The 17,196-nt window shown below is 41.9% G+C and overlaps 1 protein-coding gene across 1 annotated transcript in view; it reads right to left on the reverse strand.

The window, feature by feature from the left end:
- Positions 1 to 8,231, reverse strand: part of ANKRD13C (ankyrin repeat domain 13C) — a 38,349-nt gene extending 30,118 nt beyond the window's left edge. The window contains exon 1 of the mRNA XM_063427913.1: positions 7,848 to 8,231. Within this exon, the coding sequence (XP_063283983.1) occupies positions 7,848 to 8,097 (250 nt within the window). The 5' untranslated portion in view covers positions 8,098 to 8,231. The remainder of the gene's footprint in view (positions 1 to 7,847) is intronic.
- Between the last annotated feature and the right edge of the window lie 8,965 nt (positions 8,232 to 17,196).

The following is a 17,196-nucleotide window of genomic DNA, read 5'->3' on the forward strand; positions in this document are numbered from 1 at the left end:
GAATGACATTCTATATATAAAATACAAATAACCGCAAATAAATAAAATATATATATATATATATATATATATATATATATATATATATACATATATATATATATATATAAATACATATAATTACATAAAAGATTACATTAGTATACACGTAGAATTTAAATACCTATAAATGCATATATATTAAAATTCTACGTGTATATTTAAGTAATCTTTTAACATAATTAGGTGATTTGATTAATTAAAATTTGTTTGACATACCTGACAACACAGGGAGAAAGTGCAGAGAATTTAATTCGCATCCACTATATTTGACCCTGTAACTCTCCAAGACACCATAAAACCTGTACATGGGGGGTACTGTTTTACTCGGCAGACTTTGCTGAACTCACATATTAGTGTTTCAAATTGGTAAATTGTATTACAACGATGATATTTTAAGTAAAAGTGACGTTTTTTGCATTTTTTACAAACGAACTGCACTTTTATGGACTATATTATTGTTGTAATATGTTTTACTGTTTTAAAACACTAATATTTGTGTTTAGTGAAGTCTCCCAAGAATAACAGTACCCCCCATGTACAGGTTTCATGGTGTTTTGGAAAGTTAGAGAGTCACATATAAGGCTTGCATTTCATTTTTTTGACATTGAAATTTGCCAGATTGGTTATGTTGCGTTTGAGAGCGTATGGTAGCCCAGGAATGAGAATTACCCCCATGATGGCATACCATTTGCAAAAGTAGACAACCCAAGGTATTGAAAGTGGGGTATGTCCAGTCTTTCTTAGTAGCCACTTAGTCACAAACACTGGCCAAATATTCATTTTTTGCTTTTTTCACACAAAAACAAATATGAACGCTAACTTTGGCCAGTGTTTGTGACTAAGTGGCTACTAAAAAAAGACTAAACATACCCCACTTTCAATACCTTTGGTTGTCTACTTTTTCAAATGGTATGCCATTATGGGGGTAATTCTCATTGCTGGGCTACCACACCGTCTCAAAGGTAACATTACCAATCTGGCAAATTTCTATTTGAAAATGGAACGTTCTATATTTGACCCTGTAACTTTCCAAAACACCATAAAACCTGCTAATAGGGGATACTGTTGTACTCGTGAGACATCGCTGATTACAAATATGTGCATTTTTGTGCAGTAAAACCTAACAGTATTATGACATTCACAGCTAAAATGTCAGACGGAAATGCTAATTTTTAAAACAAATCTTATTTTCTCAAATTTTTTTTAATTTTATTCATAATGAATTATGTTCCATATATGATTAGTTAATGATAAATTAAAGCCCTGTTTCTCCTGAACAAAATGATATATAATAAGTGTGGGTGCATATAATATGAAAGAGGGGAACTACGGGTGAACAGACATAGCGCAAATTCCAGTTTTTGTTTACGTTTTATTTTGATCAGAACGTGCACTATTGACTCCGTCCTGAAGGGGTTAACTCCTAAATGGCAAAGGATTGAGCAGTGAGGCTGCATGGGGCATGTTCTATACACCAAAACTGCTTCATTAAGCTAAAGTTGTTCAGGTGACTATAGTGTCCCTATAATATATACACAAAATATGGACAACATATCCTATATACACACACCCTATAAATATAACTTTATGAGTCATGGTAAATGGTAGTTCATATACAGGCCGGTGGATCCACCAATATTTGATCAATAATTTATGCGGGTGGCAATTGATAGTCCGATTAGACAATTTTTTCTTATTTTTGTGTGTCAAAGCAGAAATAGAGGAGAAAAAAAAAGGGGTAAAAAAAAAGTAAAAAAAATAGATCAAATTAAAAAAATAAATAAGAAAAAGGTTTCTCTTGAGCAGCTTTGTGAATGAAAGATATTGTGTGTATATATATATATATATATATATATATATATATATATATATATATATATATATATATACACACATACATATACACACAGTGAAATATCCAGTGAAATTAGTATTTACAAAATCAGATTAAGTTAGCCACTTGTAGAGTAAGTTATAATGCCCGGTAATAAGTTACTGTATCAATGCAGGTCAAACCAGCTAGGAATTATGTCCTAACTCAATCATACTATCCCATTCTGTTTCTGTGCACTCTACATAACCACACTAGTGAGATTTTCTCCCATGCTGCCTTTGCCCCACGTAGAGAGGCTGGAGGCACCAGAAATACAGTTGCTTACCTAGGTCAGTCAGTACATGTATGTGTATGTGCTCTTTTTAGGTCTCATTTATAGAGTTGCATAAAGCAGATCAGCAGAACATGCACGTGTAAACTGCAAAATATTCTCTTACAGATGCAGCTTTCAGAATGCAGTTTGCATCTTCAACATAAAAAAAAAGGAAATCATTACAATTAGTTGGAATTTAAGAAAATTATACATTTTCCCAAAACCCCTCCTGAAAAGTAGATGCGACAAATCATTTTGATACGCAAGCTGAAACAGTGAATGTCTTTAACCCCTTAAGGACACATGACATGTCTGACACGTCATGATTCCCTTTTATTCCAGAAGTTTGGTCCTTAAGGGGTTAAGTAGAAAGTTTCCCCAAGCTATTAATTTGTTGTAAAAGGAGCACCACAAGTGCTTTTCCTCAAAGGATTTACTGGCAGCCAAACTAATTATTTAAAAATAATTGTGGCAATATTGTACGTCCTTTGAAACATGCCCAGAATTTATATTTAAAAATAGCAAACATTCCATTAAAAAAAAAAAAAAAAAAAAATTAAACCCTCTGTACATCTTAATACTCTGAACAAGGGAGTTATTTATTAAAACACAGGCTTGAATAAGGTTAAATAAAAAAAATAAAAAAATAGAACTAGCTCCAGGATAGCCACTTCACTCTTATTGAATGGAATGTGAATAAAAACATTAATAACTAAAAAATAACGTATGGGGGCAATAAACACCATTGAAATATAAGTAAATGCATTAATACAGTGCATGAGTCATGTCATAACAGGATTATATGAGCTGTATTTTCAGTCTGTTTCAGAAAAGAGAATATTGTTCCACAGCCCTTGGAATTAACATGTAACTGATTAATATGAATTGATACAATGATCGAAATACACACCAGCTCATAGGTCTGCCTTTCACACATATAACTCACAAACAATTCATACTTGCTAAAGGAATCCACTCCACAGAATTATAATCTTTAGATAGAGGTTATACATCTAAAATATGTTCAACGAAGAGCCATTTCTAAAAAATTCATTGCTCAGAACAAAATAAGCCAACTGCTGTTTATCTGATTTCTACTCAATAAAACACAGCTTCTGTTCCCATTACTCAATCAGGCCAAGATCCAACACGCAGTGACCACCTTCAAAGCAGGAAGTAAAAGTCAAAACAATTGCAGATAGAATGGTTCAATGAATCTCAGATTGAACATTTGGTACGTTGTGATAGTCCTGCTGTTTTCATGCTTGACTTGACCACATCCTGTTACAAATGGACTAAGCAGAGAACTGGGTCACTCTTGCATTCTGTTCCAGAGCCCATCATACATTTTAAGGATACAAGACACTTTTTACCATTTTTTTTTCTGATGCACCGCAATGAAATGCAAAGCTTTCTCAAATGGAAACATGACTATCAGAGTATATATATGTGCAATGTTTGGAAGGCACTAAAACCTGCATTAATGGTTAAATGAGAAGGGGGGGACATTATATATTTAAAAAAAAAAAAATCATTAAAAAACCCTAAGAAACAATACTACAAACCATTTAAGACAGGACACTCATAAGAAGACAGACAGAAAGGTGCCCCTGATCATACTACATATACACCGATTCATGTATGTTAAGCTGTTTATTGCAAATCTCTTTAGATATCACTGTAACACAGAAATAGGTGTATATTCAATAAAGCAGAAACAACTGATAACTAATGAAAGAATAAAAAAAAAGGTCAATATAAAATTAAAAAAGTATGAAAAATAGATAAAAATGTCCAGACATTTAAAAAAGTATACATTTACACGCATGTCCACCAAAGAATACAGGCTGATGTATGGAACATGCACATCTGCACCTCATCCAGCATCTTCCTGGATCAGTTCTGAAAAAATAGCATTTTGGGGCAGGTCATAGACAACACATGGGGAACTAAAGATACATTTAGCAGCTTCCTGGCTTAATCCGGTTGTCAGCCTGGTAAAGACGGCCTATAAAATATTTCTTTATATCTGCACATTGTAATTTAGCAAGAATCATTTTATTTGCTTTTAATTTAAAAATGTGATGGTATACAATCTATAGAATATGTGAAAGTAGGAGAACCACCCGGAGGAGGATTATCCTGCCACTCAGTTTCAACATAACCCTATAGAATTGATTGACATGTAAGGTACCATATAGTTAAATAGCACTAAGAAAATCTATGCATGTGGTTGTACATAATATAGAGAGGATTTGTTTATGCTCTTATTTAAAGAATTTTGTATGTACCATAGCAGGTACACTTTAAGCATACATTGACAAAATGTGGCCTTAGGACTCACATACCCAATATAGTAAAGTAGCATTTTATAGGCATAACACGGTTTTCCTAAAGGGTATAGTTTCATTCTTATTCAAGGGTCATTGCTAGAGAAAACTGGATACAGGGAACCTCGATGGACTCAGGTAAGTTATCAAACTGTACCAAACTTTCGGGCTGTAATGGTTATGGTACAGAAAATATTTATTTAACCCCTTAAGGACACATGACATGTCATGATTCCCTCTTATTCCAGAAGTTTGGTCCTTAAGCGGTTAAGAAGCAGTTTTTTTTTGTTTTTTTTAACTGCAGATTATTTAAAACCCCACAAGCACAACCAGGCGCCATATCATAACCTACACATCACATGAAACACACGGAGGTACCTGGAATAACCAAAGTGTCAAAAAAATAATACAAAATAAAAAAAACACCTAAATATTTGCTTGTTTGGTTACCATGTCTTATACAACACAACCCAGCATTTAATTAAAGTACCACCATGATAGGTGTTTAAAAGCCACAGAGGCAAACATCTTACCATATTTAGACCCCTGATTTTTCAGGGAGGTCTTACATAAAATGTATTTATTTTTGCCATTGTTTTTTTCTATCACAGATTACTCTATATCACACACCAGCCAGTAAATCCGACTGAATCTTTTCAACTTAGAACTATGGCATTGACAGGCTAAGGAATTACATACATTTACATGCATCAGACAAATGTGATGTCACATAGCAACAGGAAATAAATGAATCACTGACTAGGAGTGGCACTTACTCATTGTTTATTTAGCCGTATTACTAGATATAAAACCATTGGTCACCTCTTCTATACCTAAAAACGTATATGTATATCCAAGAGCACAAAGAGTCCGCTTTGGATTAGTGATTTATTATTCGGGTTTCCAGTCTGTTAATGAGTGTATACAAACAGCAAAAAGAAATTTTTCCTGGTAAATTATTTTAGAAATAAATAAGATAGAACTAAAGAGGTTTTACATTGGACAACAACTACAATGAATTTCTAATAAGAATTTCTAATAAGTATTGCCAGGGCAAGAATGGCCTTTATAGGAGACTTGTCAGAAATAATGGCCATTTACTGCCCTTTAATTGATGTCAGATTATAACACTCATGAAAGCCAGCCAACATCACAAATAAATTGTAACTACCAATGACATCCACAGAACATATAGAGATACTATCAAACAGCTCAACAGACGCTGTCAGAGTCAATAACAGCTACTTTAGCAGTCAGAGTGTCATAGTAACAGCTGTCATGTCAAAGGTTGGCTATCACTGGGCTAGCTGACAGGTGAGCAAAGAGCCCTTTTACAGTGAATACATGGCTTAAAAGAATAAGTAACTACAAAGAATAAGAACTGGAACCCAATTGCACTTACAGAACAATATGAAGTTAAACACCGTGACATTGTTAGAAAATAGATGGCATGTTCTTGGCTTCTGCTGCTTGACACAATTATTTTATTTATTTTTTTTTTTAGAGATTTTATTTCGTAAATTTTAATGCATAAGAAGGGGCAGCTCACTTCCAACGTAATATCACATGTACCTTCACACTTTATAATACACCGCCAGACTCAATGTCGACATACAGCTCTCCCCATCACTCTTTTGTTACACCTTCCCCCCTGCCGTCAAGAAACTGCTATTCTCATTACTCTCAGCCACCACTAACCCTTTGTTACACATTTCCTGCCTGTGACGACACAGCTCTCCCCATCACCCTCAGCCACCATATCCATTTGTCACACCTTTCCCCTTCCTAGCACCATCAGCCACCATATCCATTTGTCACACCTTTCCCCTTCCTAGCACCATCAGCCACCATTATCCATTTGTCACACCTTCCCCCTTCCTAGCACCCTCAGCCACCATTATCCATTTGTCACACCTTCCCCCTTCCTAGCACCCTCAGCCACCATTATCCATTGGTTACACCTTTCCCCCTTCCTAGCACCCTCAGCCACCATTATCCATTGGTTACACCTTTCCCCCTTCCTAGCACCCTCAGCCACCATTATCCATTGGTTACACCTTTCCCCCTTCCTATCACCCTCAGCCACCATTATCCATTGGTTACACCTTTCCCCCTTCCTAGCACCCTCAGCCACCATTATCCATTGGTTACACCTTTCCCCCTTCCTAGCACCCTCAGCCACCATTATCCATTGGTTACACCTTTCCCCCTTCCTAGCACCCTCAGCCACCATTATCCATTGGTTACACCTTTCCCCCTTCCTAGCACCCTCAGCCACCATTATCCATTGGTTACACCTTTCCCCCTTCCTAGCACCCTCAGCCACCATTATCCATTGGTTACACCTTTCCCCCTTCCTAGCACCCTCAGCCACCATTATCCATTGGTCACACATTTCCCCCTGCCTAGCACCCTCAGCCACCATTATCCATTGGTCACACATTCCCCCTGCCTAGCACCCTCAGCCACCATTATCCATTGGTCACACATTCCCCCTGCCTAGCACCCTCAGCCACCATTATCCATTGGTCACACATTCCCCCTGCCTAGCACCCTCAGCCACCCTTATCCATTGGTCACACCATTGCCCTACCTAGCTGTGGACACAGCTCTCCCCATCACCCTCAGCCAGCATTATCCATTAGTTACACATTCCCCCTGCCTCAGCCACCATTATCCATTGGTCACACATTCCCCCTGCCTAGCACCCTCAGCCACCATTATCCATTGGGCACACATTTCCCCTGCCTAGCACTCTCGGCCAGCATTATCCATTGGTCACACACTCCCCCTGCCTAGCACCCACAGCCACCATAATCCTTTGGTCACACATCCCCCTGCCTAGCACCCACAGCCACCATAATCCTTTGGTCACACATCCCCCTGCCTAGCACCCACAGCCACCATAATCCTTTGGTCACACATCCCCCTGCCTAGCACTCTCGGCCATTATCCATTGGTTACCCCTTTCCCCTGCCTAGCACCCTCAGCCACCATTATCAATTGGTCACACATCCCCCTGCCTAGCACTCTCGGCCACCATTATCCATTGGTCACACCTTTCCCATGCCTAGCACCCTCGGCCACTATTATCCATTGGTCACACCATTCACCTGCCAAGCACTCTCAGCCAGCATTATCCATTGGTCACACATCCCCCTGCCTAGCACCCTCGGCCAGCATTATCCATTGGTCACATCCCCCTGCCTAGCACCCTCAGCCAGCAGTATCCATTGGTCACAAGTCCCCCTGCCTAGCACCCTCAGCCACCATTAACCATTGTTCACAGTCCCCATGCCTAGCACTCTCGGCCAGCCTTGGCTCTCACCGTGGCTGTCCTTGTCCCCCAGGCTGTGTGTCCGGAGCAGGGCAGAGAGTCGGCGGATGTCCCCTTTGTACACGGCCTCATGGAGCGGGTACTTGTTGTCGCTGGCAGGGGCCCGGCTCGGCTTGTGGCCCCCTTTGCCCAGACGGGGGAAGGTGCCGCCGGCAGTGGCCTCCTCCTCGGGCTCCAGCAGGTCCTCCTCCTTACTGGGCTTGTGGCCCCGGCGCAGGGGGCGGAGCTTCTCTCCGGTCATGGCTGGCGGGTGGCGACACGGAGCGAGGGCGGCAGGGGCCCGCACATGCGGGAGGCGTGTAATGGGGGGGCCCTTAGCTTCCCCTCAGCACAGCGGAGCCCGGAACGCAGCGGCCATATTACCGCGAGTCTCGCGACAACTGAGTCTGAGCGGCGGAGAACGTCTGCGCATGCGCCATATGAGACGTTTGAGAGACCTGCGCATGTGTGACACAGGGCCGTCGGGAGTTTTGCGCATGCGCAGTGTGAGCCTCCCAGGGGCACTGGGCTGAGGCAATATTCATTGGCTGAGAGCACTTTCAGTGAGTGAGTGCTGTCCCAACATATCACAATATGGGGCTGTGAAGTGGTTATGGTACTTAGAGGACCCTATTTTTATCCAAATCACCTCTTTTTGCCTAATTTTTGGATTTTTACAATTTTCTGCCACACACATGGCTAATTATTCACTTTAGCCATATTAAATTTTTTTTATAAAATTTGCTATTTTAGGTTTTGTAATTCGGGTTTAATTTGCTAGTTTACCTGTTTTTTCATTAAAGTGAGAATTTTAAGGTGAATTAATAGTGAATTTTAATGTTGCTATACTTTCCATTCAGGTACTCTGGCCTCAAATTTGAAATTCACTTTGAACTCGCCTTGAATTCTCACTCATTTTATTCAGCGTATTATTATTATTATTGGTATTTATATAGCACCAACCTATCTCGCAGCGCTTTACAATATTATGAAAAGTGGAAATAATAAATGAGACAATTACAAAATTATACAGTAACAATAGGTTACACCTTTCCCCCACGCTGATAGTCTAGAGGAGGTGGGGTATAAAAACACAATAGCAATGGCATCAAGTGGGGAGACAAGGTGGAAAAGTAGCAGAACATGACTGGCCGGTGCTGAATTTAAAGATCTCCCTCATTGGCCAACAGCAGTGTATATACGGCCACTGGCTGGGGAGCGAGGGATACAGGAGAGTCACCGTGGCCCACCGGGCATTTCCCGATGGCCAGTCCAGGCCTGCATGGGATGGATATCAGATTGTTGTGGTTTCCGGTGTTAGCACAAGGTAGGTTAGAGGAAGAGGGACCGGGGTTTGGAGAGGCATCACCAGCTGTCAGAAGTAGAGGGATGAAAAAGGAAGAGAAGGTGGAAGTAAGATTTAAATGTCTGGTGTTAGAGCATGTATTTAAAGAATTTAGTAAGAGTTTGGGAAGAAAGGCTCAACAGGTATAAGTAAAGAGCAAGGGATGAACACAGAGAGGTGGGTAGTAAATAGGGAGCGATAACAGTGAACACTTCCCAGGAAGGATCATCTACACTAAAAAGGCACATTCTCCAAAGAGCATTGCTAGTTTTATAATGTGACATACTGCAATTTCACAGCCGCACAATAGAGAAAATTTATTTATACTTACCGTAATTTTCTTTTCCTGGCTATTATTCATGGCAGCATTTAACATATGGGTTTAGCTCCTCCCTCTAACCCTCAGGACAGGAAACACAATCAATCAAACAATTAAGCCTACCTTCCCCTACTATATTAGGTACCCCAGTATCCTCCACACCTCAGTCCAGTAACAAGACAAATAAACCAAGAGAGGGCGGGAGACCAAATGCTGCCATGAATAATAGCCAGGAAAAGAAAATTACGGTAAGTATAAATAAATTTTATCTATTCCTGGCTAATCATGGCAGCATTTAACATATGGGATTCCCAAAGCAATAACCACTCAGGGAGGGTAAGTCATGCTACAAAAATTGTTTAATATCCACTTAAGGCTTATAAGAGTTCAAGACCGAAAGGCCAAACTCTGAGTCAGAATGAGAAGAGACATCCACTCTGTAGTGACGTACAAAGGTCTTCAAAGACGACCAATTGGCAGCTTTACAAATGCTCTCTGCAGAAACCCCAGACTCTGCAGCCCATGAAGTAGCAATGGACCTTGTGGAATGAGCTTTGATGTCCTTGGGAACCGGAACCTGTTTCGACCTGTAAGCTCTAGAAATAGCCTGAACGGTCCAGGAACGAAGGGTAGCGACAGAGGCTGCTTCACCTTTACGAGAACCCCAAGGAATCACAAACAATTGGGGAGACTTTCTCCAATTAGCTGAACGTCCAATATATGTGGAAAGACACCTCCTCAGGTCCAGTGTATGGCATCTTACTTCTTCAGGAGATGATGGATCCTGAAAATACCCCGGCAGGACAATCTCATGATTCAGGTGGAAGTAAGTAACAACCTTAGGAAGGAACTCAGGTCTAGGGCGTAGCACAACTCTATCATCGAAGAAGGTAGTGAACGGTTGCTCAGAAGACAGTGCTCTGATATCTGACATTCTCCTAGCAGATACCAAGGCCAGTAACAACAGGGTCTTTAGAGAAAGAACCTGCATAGGGACCTCATCGATAGGTTCGAAGGGATGTTCCGTCAAGGCCTGCAGAACCAGAGGCAGATTCCAAGGAGCCGAGAATCCCTTGATAGGAGGTCTAATCCTAATGACAGCTTTGAAGAAACGAATCACAATAGGATTTAATGCCCAACGAACACCAGAAAGAGCTGAAAGAGCCGAGCAGTGCACTTTAAGCGTGTTAAGTTGAAGGCCTCTCTCCAGGCCTGCTTGAAGGAAACCCAGAACCTGAGACACGGAAGGGGAACTTAAATCTTGAACCGTGGAATTACACCATCGTGCAAAGGCTTCCCATACCTTATGGTAAGTAGAAGAAGTAGAAGGATTCCTGGAACGTAACAGGGTTGAGATAACCTGGTCCGAAAGGCCATGTTCAACTAGAGACTTCCTCTCAATAGCCATGCATGGAGCCTGAATTTGTGAGGCTCCGGATGAAACACTGGACCCTGAATCAGCAGGTCTTCTGATATTGGAAGTTCCCAAGGCAGGTCCATCGATAGTCTCTGCAACAGGGGAAACCAAGGACGACGAGGCCAGAAGGGAAGAACAGCTATCACCTTGCAATGTTCTTTGGAGATCTTTCTCAGAACAGCGTGTATGAGCGGAATCGGAGGGAAGACATAAGCCAGATTGAACACCCAACTGATGGATAGAGCATCCTGAGCAACTGCCATTGGATGGTATCTCCTTGACACAAAGCATGGAACCTGCGCATTCTGATAGGTTGCCATGAGGTCTACTTGGGGAAGACCCCACTTCTGGACCAACTGGGCGAAGATCCTCTTGGAAAGTTGCCATTCTGAAGCTTCTATCAGGTGTCTGCTGAGGAAATCCGCTAATACATTCTCCTTCCCTGGAAGATAGGTGGCACACAGGCCTTCCACATGATTCTGAGCCCAGGTCATAATGGGAACGATCTCTCTCATCAGGGCTACACTCCTTGTTCCGCCTTGATGGTTTATGTAGGCAGCAGCTGCTTTGTTGTCCACTCTCAACTTGACCCAGCAATGCCTGATGACCTGTTGAAAATGAAGAAGAGCCAGGAAAGTAGCTCTTAGTTCTCTGATGTTGGAAGGCAAGCATTGAGTTTTCGGTGGCCATTTTTCTTGAAAAAATCGATTGCCTAAATGTGCCCCCCAACCTGTCAGACTGGCATCCGTCGTAATGACCACCCAGTCTATTTCTCGTAAGGGGAAACCTCGGGAGATATGTTCCCACGACATCCACCAAAGGAGCTTCTGTTTCAGAGCCGAAGGAATGTGAATCAGTGACTCCCAATCCCTCGAGCTGGTCCTGAAATTTTTCAGAAAAAATTGTTGAAGAGGGCGAAGGTTCCACTGCGCCCACCTGACAAGCTCTATCGTGGAGGAGAGAGTCCCCAGGAGCCTCATAAACTCTCTTGCCGAGGCCGAAGTCTTCAGTCTGAAGTCTCTTATCCGATCTTGAAGTACGATCTTTCTGTCGTGTGCGAGAGATACAATCGCCGTGTCTGTATTGAAATTCGCTCCCAGGAATATTAGTTCTCTTGAAGGATGCAAGTGACTCTTCTCGTAGTTGATGAGCCAACCGAAATGAGATAGAGTGTCGAGGACTAGTTGTCTGTGTTGAAATATCATTCCTAGGTCCGGGGCCACTACCAGGATGTCGTCCAGGTAGTGAAACACCGCTACACCTTCTTTTCTGAGCAAGGCAATGATGGTGACCAGAACCTTCGAGAAGGTCCTTGGGGCCGTGCTTATACCAAAAGGAAGGGCCTGAAATTGAAAGTGTTCTTTCCGGACACAAAACCTGAGAAACCTTTGATGGGCGATCGTGATAGGGACATGAAAATAGGCATCCCTGAGATCTACTGATATCATCCAATCTTGGTGATGAACAACAGGGATGATGGAGCAAATGGATTCCATGCGAAATCTTCTGACTCTGAGGTAAAGGTTGAGCTGGTGGAGGTCTAGAATAGGTCTCCATTTTCCTTCCGGTTTCTTGACCAAAAACAGAGGAGAATAATAACCCTGGAATCTTTCTCTCATGGGTACAGGTACGATGGCCTTTTCCATAAGAAGATTGTAGACATAGAGACTCAGAATCTCTCTTTTTTGGATGTTGGCAGGAAGCCTTGTGCGAACAAACCTTGGAGGAGGCGGATATTCTTCGAATTCCAGATGATAACCTCCGCTGATAATGGATCTGACCCAAGCATCTGGAATGATTTCCCAGGCCCTCTGAAAGAATGAAAGACGTGCTCCCACTCGAGGAACCTGGAGTAAGCCACCTTCAGAACTGCTTGTTGGGGCGAAAGGAAGAAGTCTGCGTCTTGCCCCTAGAGGATTTTACATTCTGGCCGCTCTTCCAATTGGAATGCCTAGAGAATTCTCTGCCTGGTCTGTAGATCTTACTTTCTCTAAAGTAGCCTTGATCCCTAAAAGGTCTGCGGTCCAAATGAGGTCTCTTAGGACGTCTATCTTGAGGCAGCATGACCTGTTTAACCTCCGCTGCTTTCTTAATAGCTTCATCCAGCGGTTTCCCAAAAAGCACTTCTCCCATAAAGGGAAGTGAGCATAAATTATTCTTAGAGGAAAGGTCTGCCCCCCAGGACCTTAGCCAAAGCGCCCGTCTAGCGGTGACTGAATGGGCCATAACCTTCGAAAGAATTCTAATAAGGTCAGTGGAGGATTCCAAAAGCCAGTCACTGGCGAGTTTGATATCCCTTAAGGATTCTGCCATCTGACGTCTACTAACACCTTTATCGATGTCATCCTCCAAGTCAAGCAACCAGGAACGCATGGCTCTAGACAAAGCAGAGATGGATACGGCCGGGTGGCAACCTAAACCCGCTGTCATGAAGGCTTTAGATAAATCAGCATCTATCCTTTTATCCATGGGCTCCTTAAGGGAAGCATTGCTATCAATCGGAAGCGTAGATCTTTTAGCAACCTTAATGATAGGAGCATCCACTTTAGGGACCGTAGTCCACAATCTGGAATCCTCCTCTTTGATCGGGTATAACTTTGAAAGCCTTCCCTGACTAGTAATCCTTTTACTAGGAATTTGCCACTCGTTCCTCATCAGGTCTTTAATCGAGCTGTGAACTGGGAAGGAAGGTCTTTTCTTATGCAAATCTCCAAAATGTCTGTCAGAAGCCGAACATTCTTTGGCCTCTTCCGGCAAATCTAATGTACGTCTAACAGCCATAATCAAATGCTCCATAGCTTTGGAGTCCAAGGAGCAAGGTTGTTCCATATACTCCTCTTCGCTGGAAGAGATTGGCTCTAAATCCTGGTACGCTGAAGGTTGTCTGTATTCGTCTTCAGACTGATCTGAATCCATGCCGAAGGTCTCACCTCTTGATCTCTTATTCTTGTGAGATTCAGCAATTCCCTCTACCACTGCTTGCTTAATCCAATACGCAATATCCTTTGCTGAGGAGGTAGAGGCTTGCGGTGACTTCTGGCGATCAGATTCACCTGCGACCATGGCTAAGCATCTTCTGCAGAGCCTGCCGTTATCCATAGGCCTTGCTCCACATCCCGGGCAGGCTGCCGGTTTTTCCCTTCTCCTCGATGGGGATCTGGGACAGGACCGGTCACGAGGGCTGTAAGAAACAGAAGTCATAAGACTGTACCCTCTATGCACTCTTTTTGTAACGTGAAGAAAACATAAAAAACATTGCTCACCTATGACCTATAGCAGATCTCGTTGATTTTGCAGAAGGGGATGATGGATCCATACTGACTGTAGGGCTAAGAACATTAAAAAAAAGGTAATGTATTCCCAGCCCAATATTATGAAGATTTTAAAAGAAAAGTAATTCACTTACCTGCAGAGATTTAAGAACAGTCTACTAGAGCACTGTATCTGTAAAGGGAACTGAAAACGAGCGTTTTTAAGTCTGAAAACCGCCATTTCAAATTTCCCGCTCTGCACCTTTAAAGGATCGCACATGCGCACTTGGTCGTGAGATCGCGGAACCGCCATTTTGGAAAATTTTGGGCAAATTTTACTCTGAGTCCGGTTGGACGCATTGCGCATGCGCGAGCGTCTTACCGTCATGCTGATCGTCTGATCGAGGTCTGAAGCACACACAGGACGCCAGAGGATTCCCACAGCCTGTGGAACTAACCACCCAGGCTCCCAGGGGTTCCCAACTCCATGGAGATTGGGCTACATGTGCCTGGGCTTCCTGAGGAGGGAGGCTGACCTCCACAGGGACAAGACCATATCAAACATGGTCAGGTGAGCAAAAAAAAAAAAATATTTCAGATAAACTGAGAGAAAAAGGAAAAAAAATAAATATATAAACTGTCCTAGGGCTAGGAGGACAGGAAAAGACTGAGGTGTGGAGGATACTGGGGTACCTAATATAGTAGGGGAAGGTAGGCTTAATTGTTTGATTGATTGTGTTTCCTGTCCTGAGGGTTAGAGGGAGGAGCTAAACCCATATGTTAAATGCTGCCATGATTAGCCAGGAATGGGAAATATTTCTCTCCTTTACTTCATTAAAATCACAGCTTTCCTGGTTGTTGTTTTTTTTTTATATATAGTAATCTTTCATTTGTTTTTAATTGTGGACACTGTTAAACATATATTCACCTGAAAATTGAAATTCACATTTAATCTCCAACTATTCACACACAAGGTTATTCACTAAACTTTATATTTTTGTGAATTTATGCCAAATGGCATATCTGATGCAAAAATATCCAGGTCGTGACTATGAGTTGAAACATTTTTGCTGATCAGGTATTTCCCCTGATATTGCCTTGCTTTTCTCATTTGAATGCAATCCATAAAACTCCTGAGTTTAGTGAAAAACCTTGTTTAATATACATGAAGTATGAACTACCGGTCTTTGGGTGCCAACAGACTTCTCATCATTGCTTTAGAGACGGATTAAAGTTGCCCCAGGCTCTGTTTCTGTAAGTGGTGAGTGTGTGTTTAGTGGCTAAGTGTTGTGTGTGGTGGAGAAGGCTAGGTCAGCATGGGGTCCCCTGTCTGACACTGGGTCTTAGGCAGTCCGTTTTTTTCCAGTTTTTATTTAGGTTTAGTGGGGGGACCTACAGTGATGATGTCAGCCGATCCAAAGCTTTACAAGTCAACATCTCTGCATTAGGCCTTCCCTAATACAAAGCGTGAGGATGTCCAGCGTCATTTCACAGAGTAAAGCTCAGTAAAACTTCAGGGAGCACCCCTAGTGGCTGTCTGGTAGCCACTAGAGGCAGCATTAACCCTATCTAAAACTGCAATGTATTACATTGTAGGCTTAAGGGGATAGGGATACTGCACCCAGACCACTTCGATGAGATGAATGCGCTGGGTACCGGTAGTGTCCATTTAAGCTGTAGTGGTTCTGGTGCCTAAAGTGTCTCTTAAAGTATTTAAACTAAACAGTTAATTAACAGAATAATAGAGGAGATCAAAATAAAATAAAAATAAAAAAGAAGCCAGCCCAGGTAATTACAAAATACAAGACATTATATCATAGTTTAGAGTAATTAAACTGACTGACGTATAGCAATCTTAATTCATAAATGGAGACCATGTCCTTGAAATAAGACTGTAATTATCATACAACCGGTCACTCAATCCTATTGTTCTGGATTGTATATGGGACCTTTTTTTATCACGTACCAATACACTCACATACTAGCAGACAAAAAAACTGTAATACAATCTCTCTTCTTGGACAGAAATGAAAGGAATTGAGTTCTGAGTGGGGACCCACCGAAGGGCAGGCTATTTCAGCTGCTGTCCGTCCTCAGTGCACTCTTGCGACTTATTTTTGCTCTCCACAATTTTAAAGGGTAATCCAGACGTGGACCCCTTGCTCACGGTGCCTAGAGAGATATCAGCTATGCCTCACTGATGATGCCTAACAAGGTTGAAACGATCGTCTGGGGTTGCTGTATCTCTCGTGCAGAGGGAACTTGCTGGCATTTCGGATCTGGACTGCCCGTATGGGTGGGACCAGTCTGATATGCTTCAGAGATGTTCTCTCTTTAATGGCACAAGATGAGCTAAAACCAGCTTGAGTTCTGAGCGGGGACCCACCGAAGGGCAGGCTATTTCAGCTGCTGTCCGTCCTCAGTGCACTCTTGCGACTTATTTTTGCTCTCCACAAATTTATTTTATGTGTTCAATAATTACAGGCATTACTACTCCTTTTAATAAACATAATAAATGGACTTTGTGTATTCTTTTAACCGGAATTTATAGCAAGGCATGGCGTCTGCTGAATCTGTTTTAGGTAATATTATAGGTATAGTAATATTATAGGGTGTGAGTTAAATGAGTAATTCAGTACAGGCTAAATAAAAGTGAATTCATAGTAAATACATTACATCCAAATTTAACACGTTGTTCTGAATTTTGGTCATATATATATGTATGAAAAGCAGGAGGCATCCACCCAACGTGCAGCAGCTGGATGAAGACAGAAGACTACAATAAAGGGAGGTAATGTCACGATCTCCGGAACCAGACACACTGATAGATCACAGACTAAGGAATTGCAGTACCGGTCCTTAGAGTGGCCCGGCTATGCAAATAAAAAGAAATCAGAGTAAACACCAAAGTCAGAGGGAAACAGAGAAACAGAATAACGATAAGACAAGCCGAGTTCAAGGATCAGAGAAAGTCGGATAAATGGTGAGACAAGCCACAATTCGGTAACCAACAGACAGAGTAAACACGC

This window comes from Pelobates fuscus, chromosome 7 (assembly GCF_036172605.1).
Source record: "Pelobates fuscus isolate aPelFus1 chromosome 7, aPelFus1.pri, whole genome shotgun sequence".
NCBI lineage: Eukaryota > Metazoa > Chordata > Amphibia > Anura > Pelobatidae > Pelobates > Pelobates fuscus.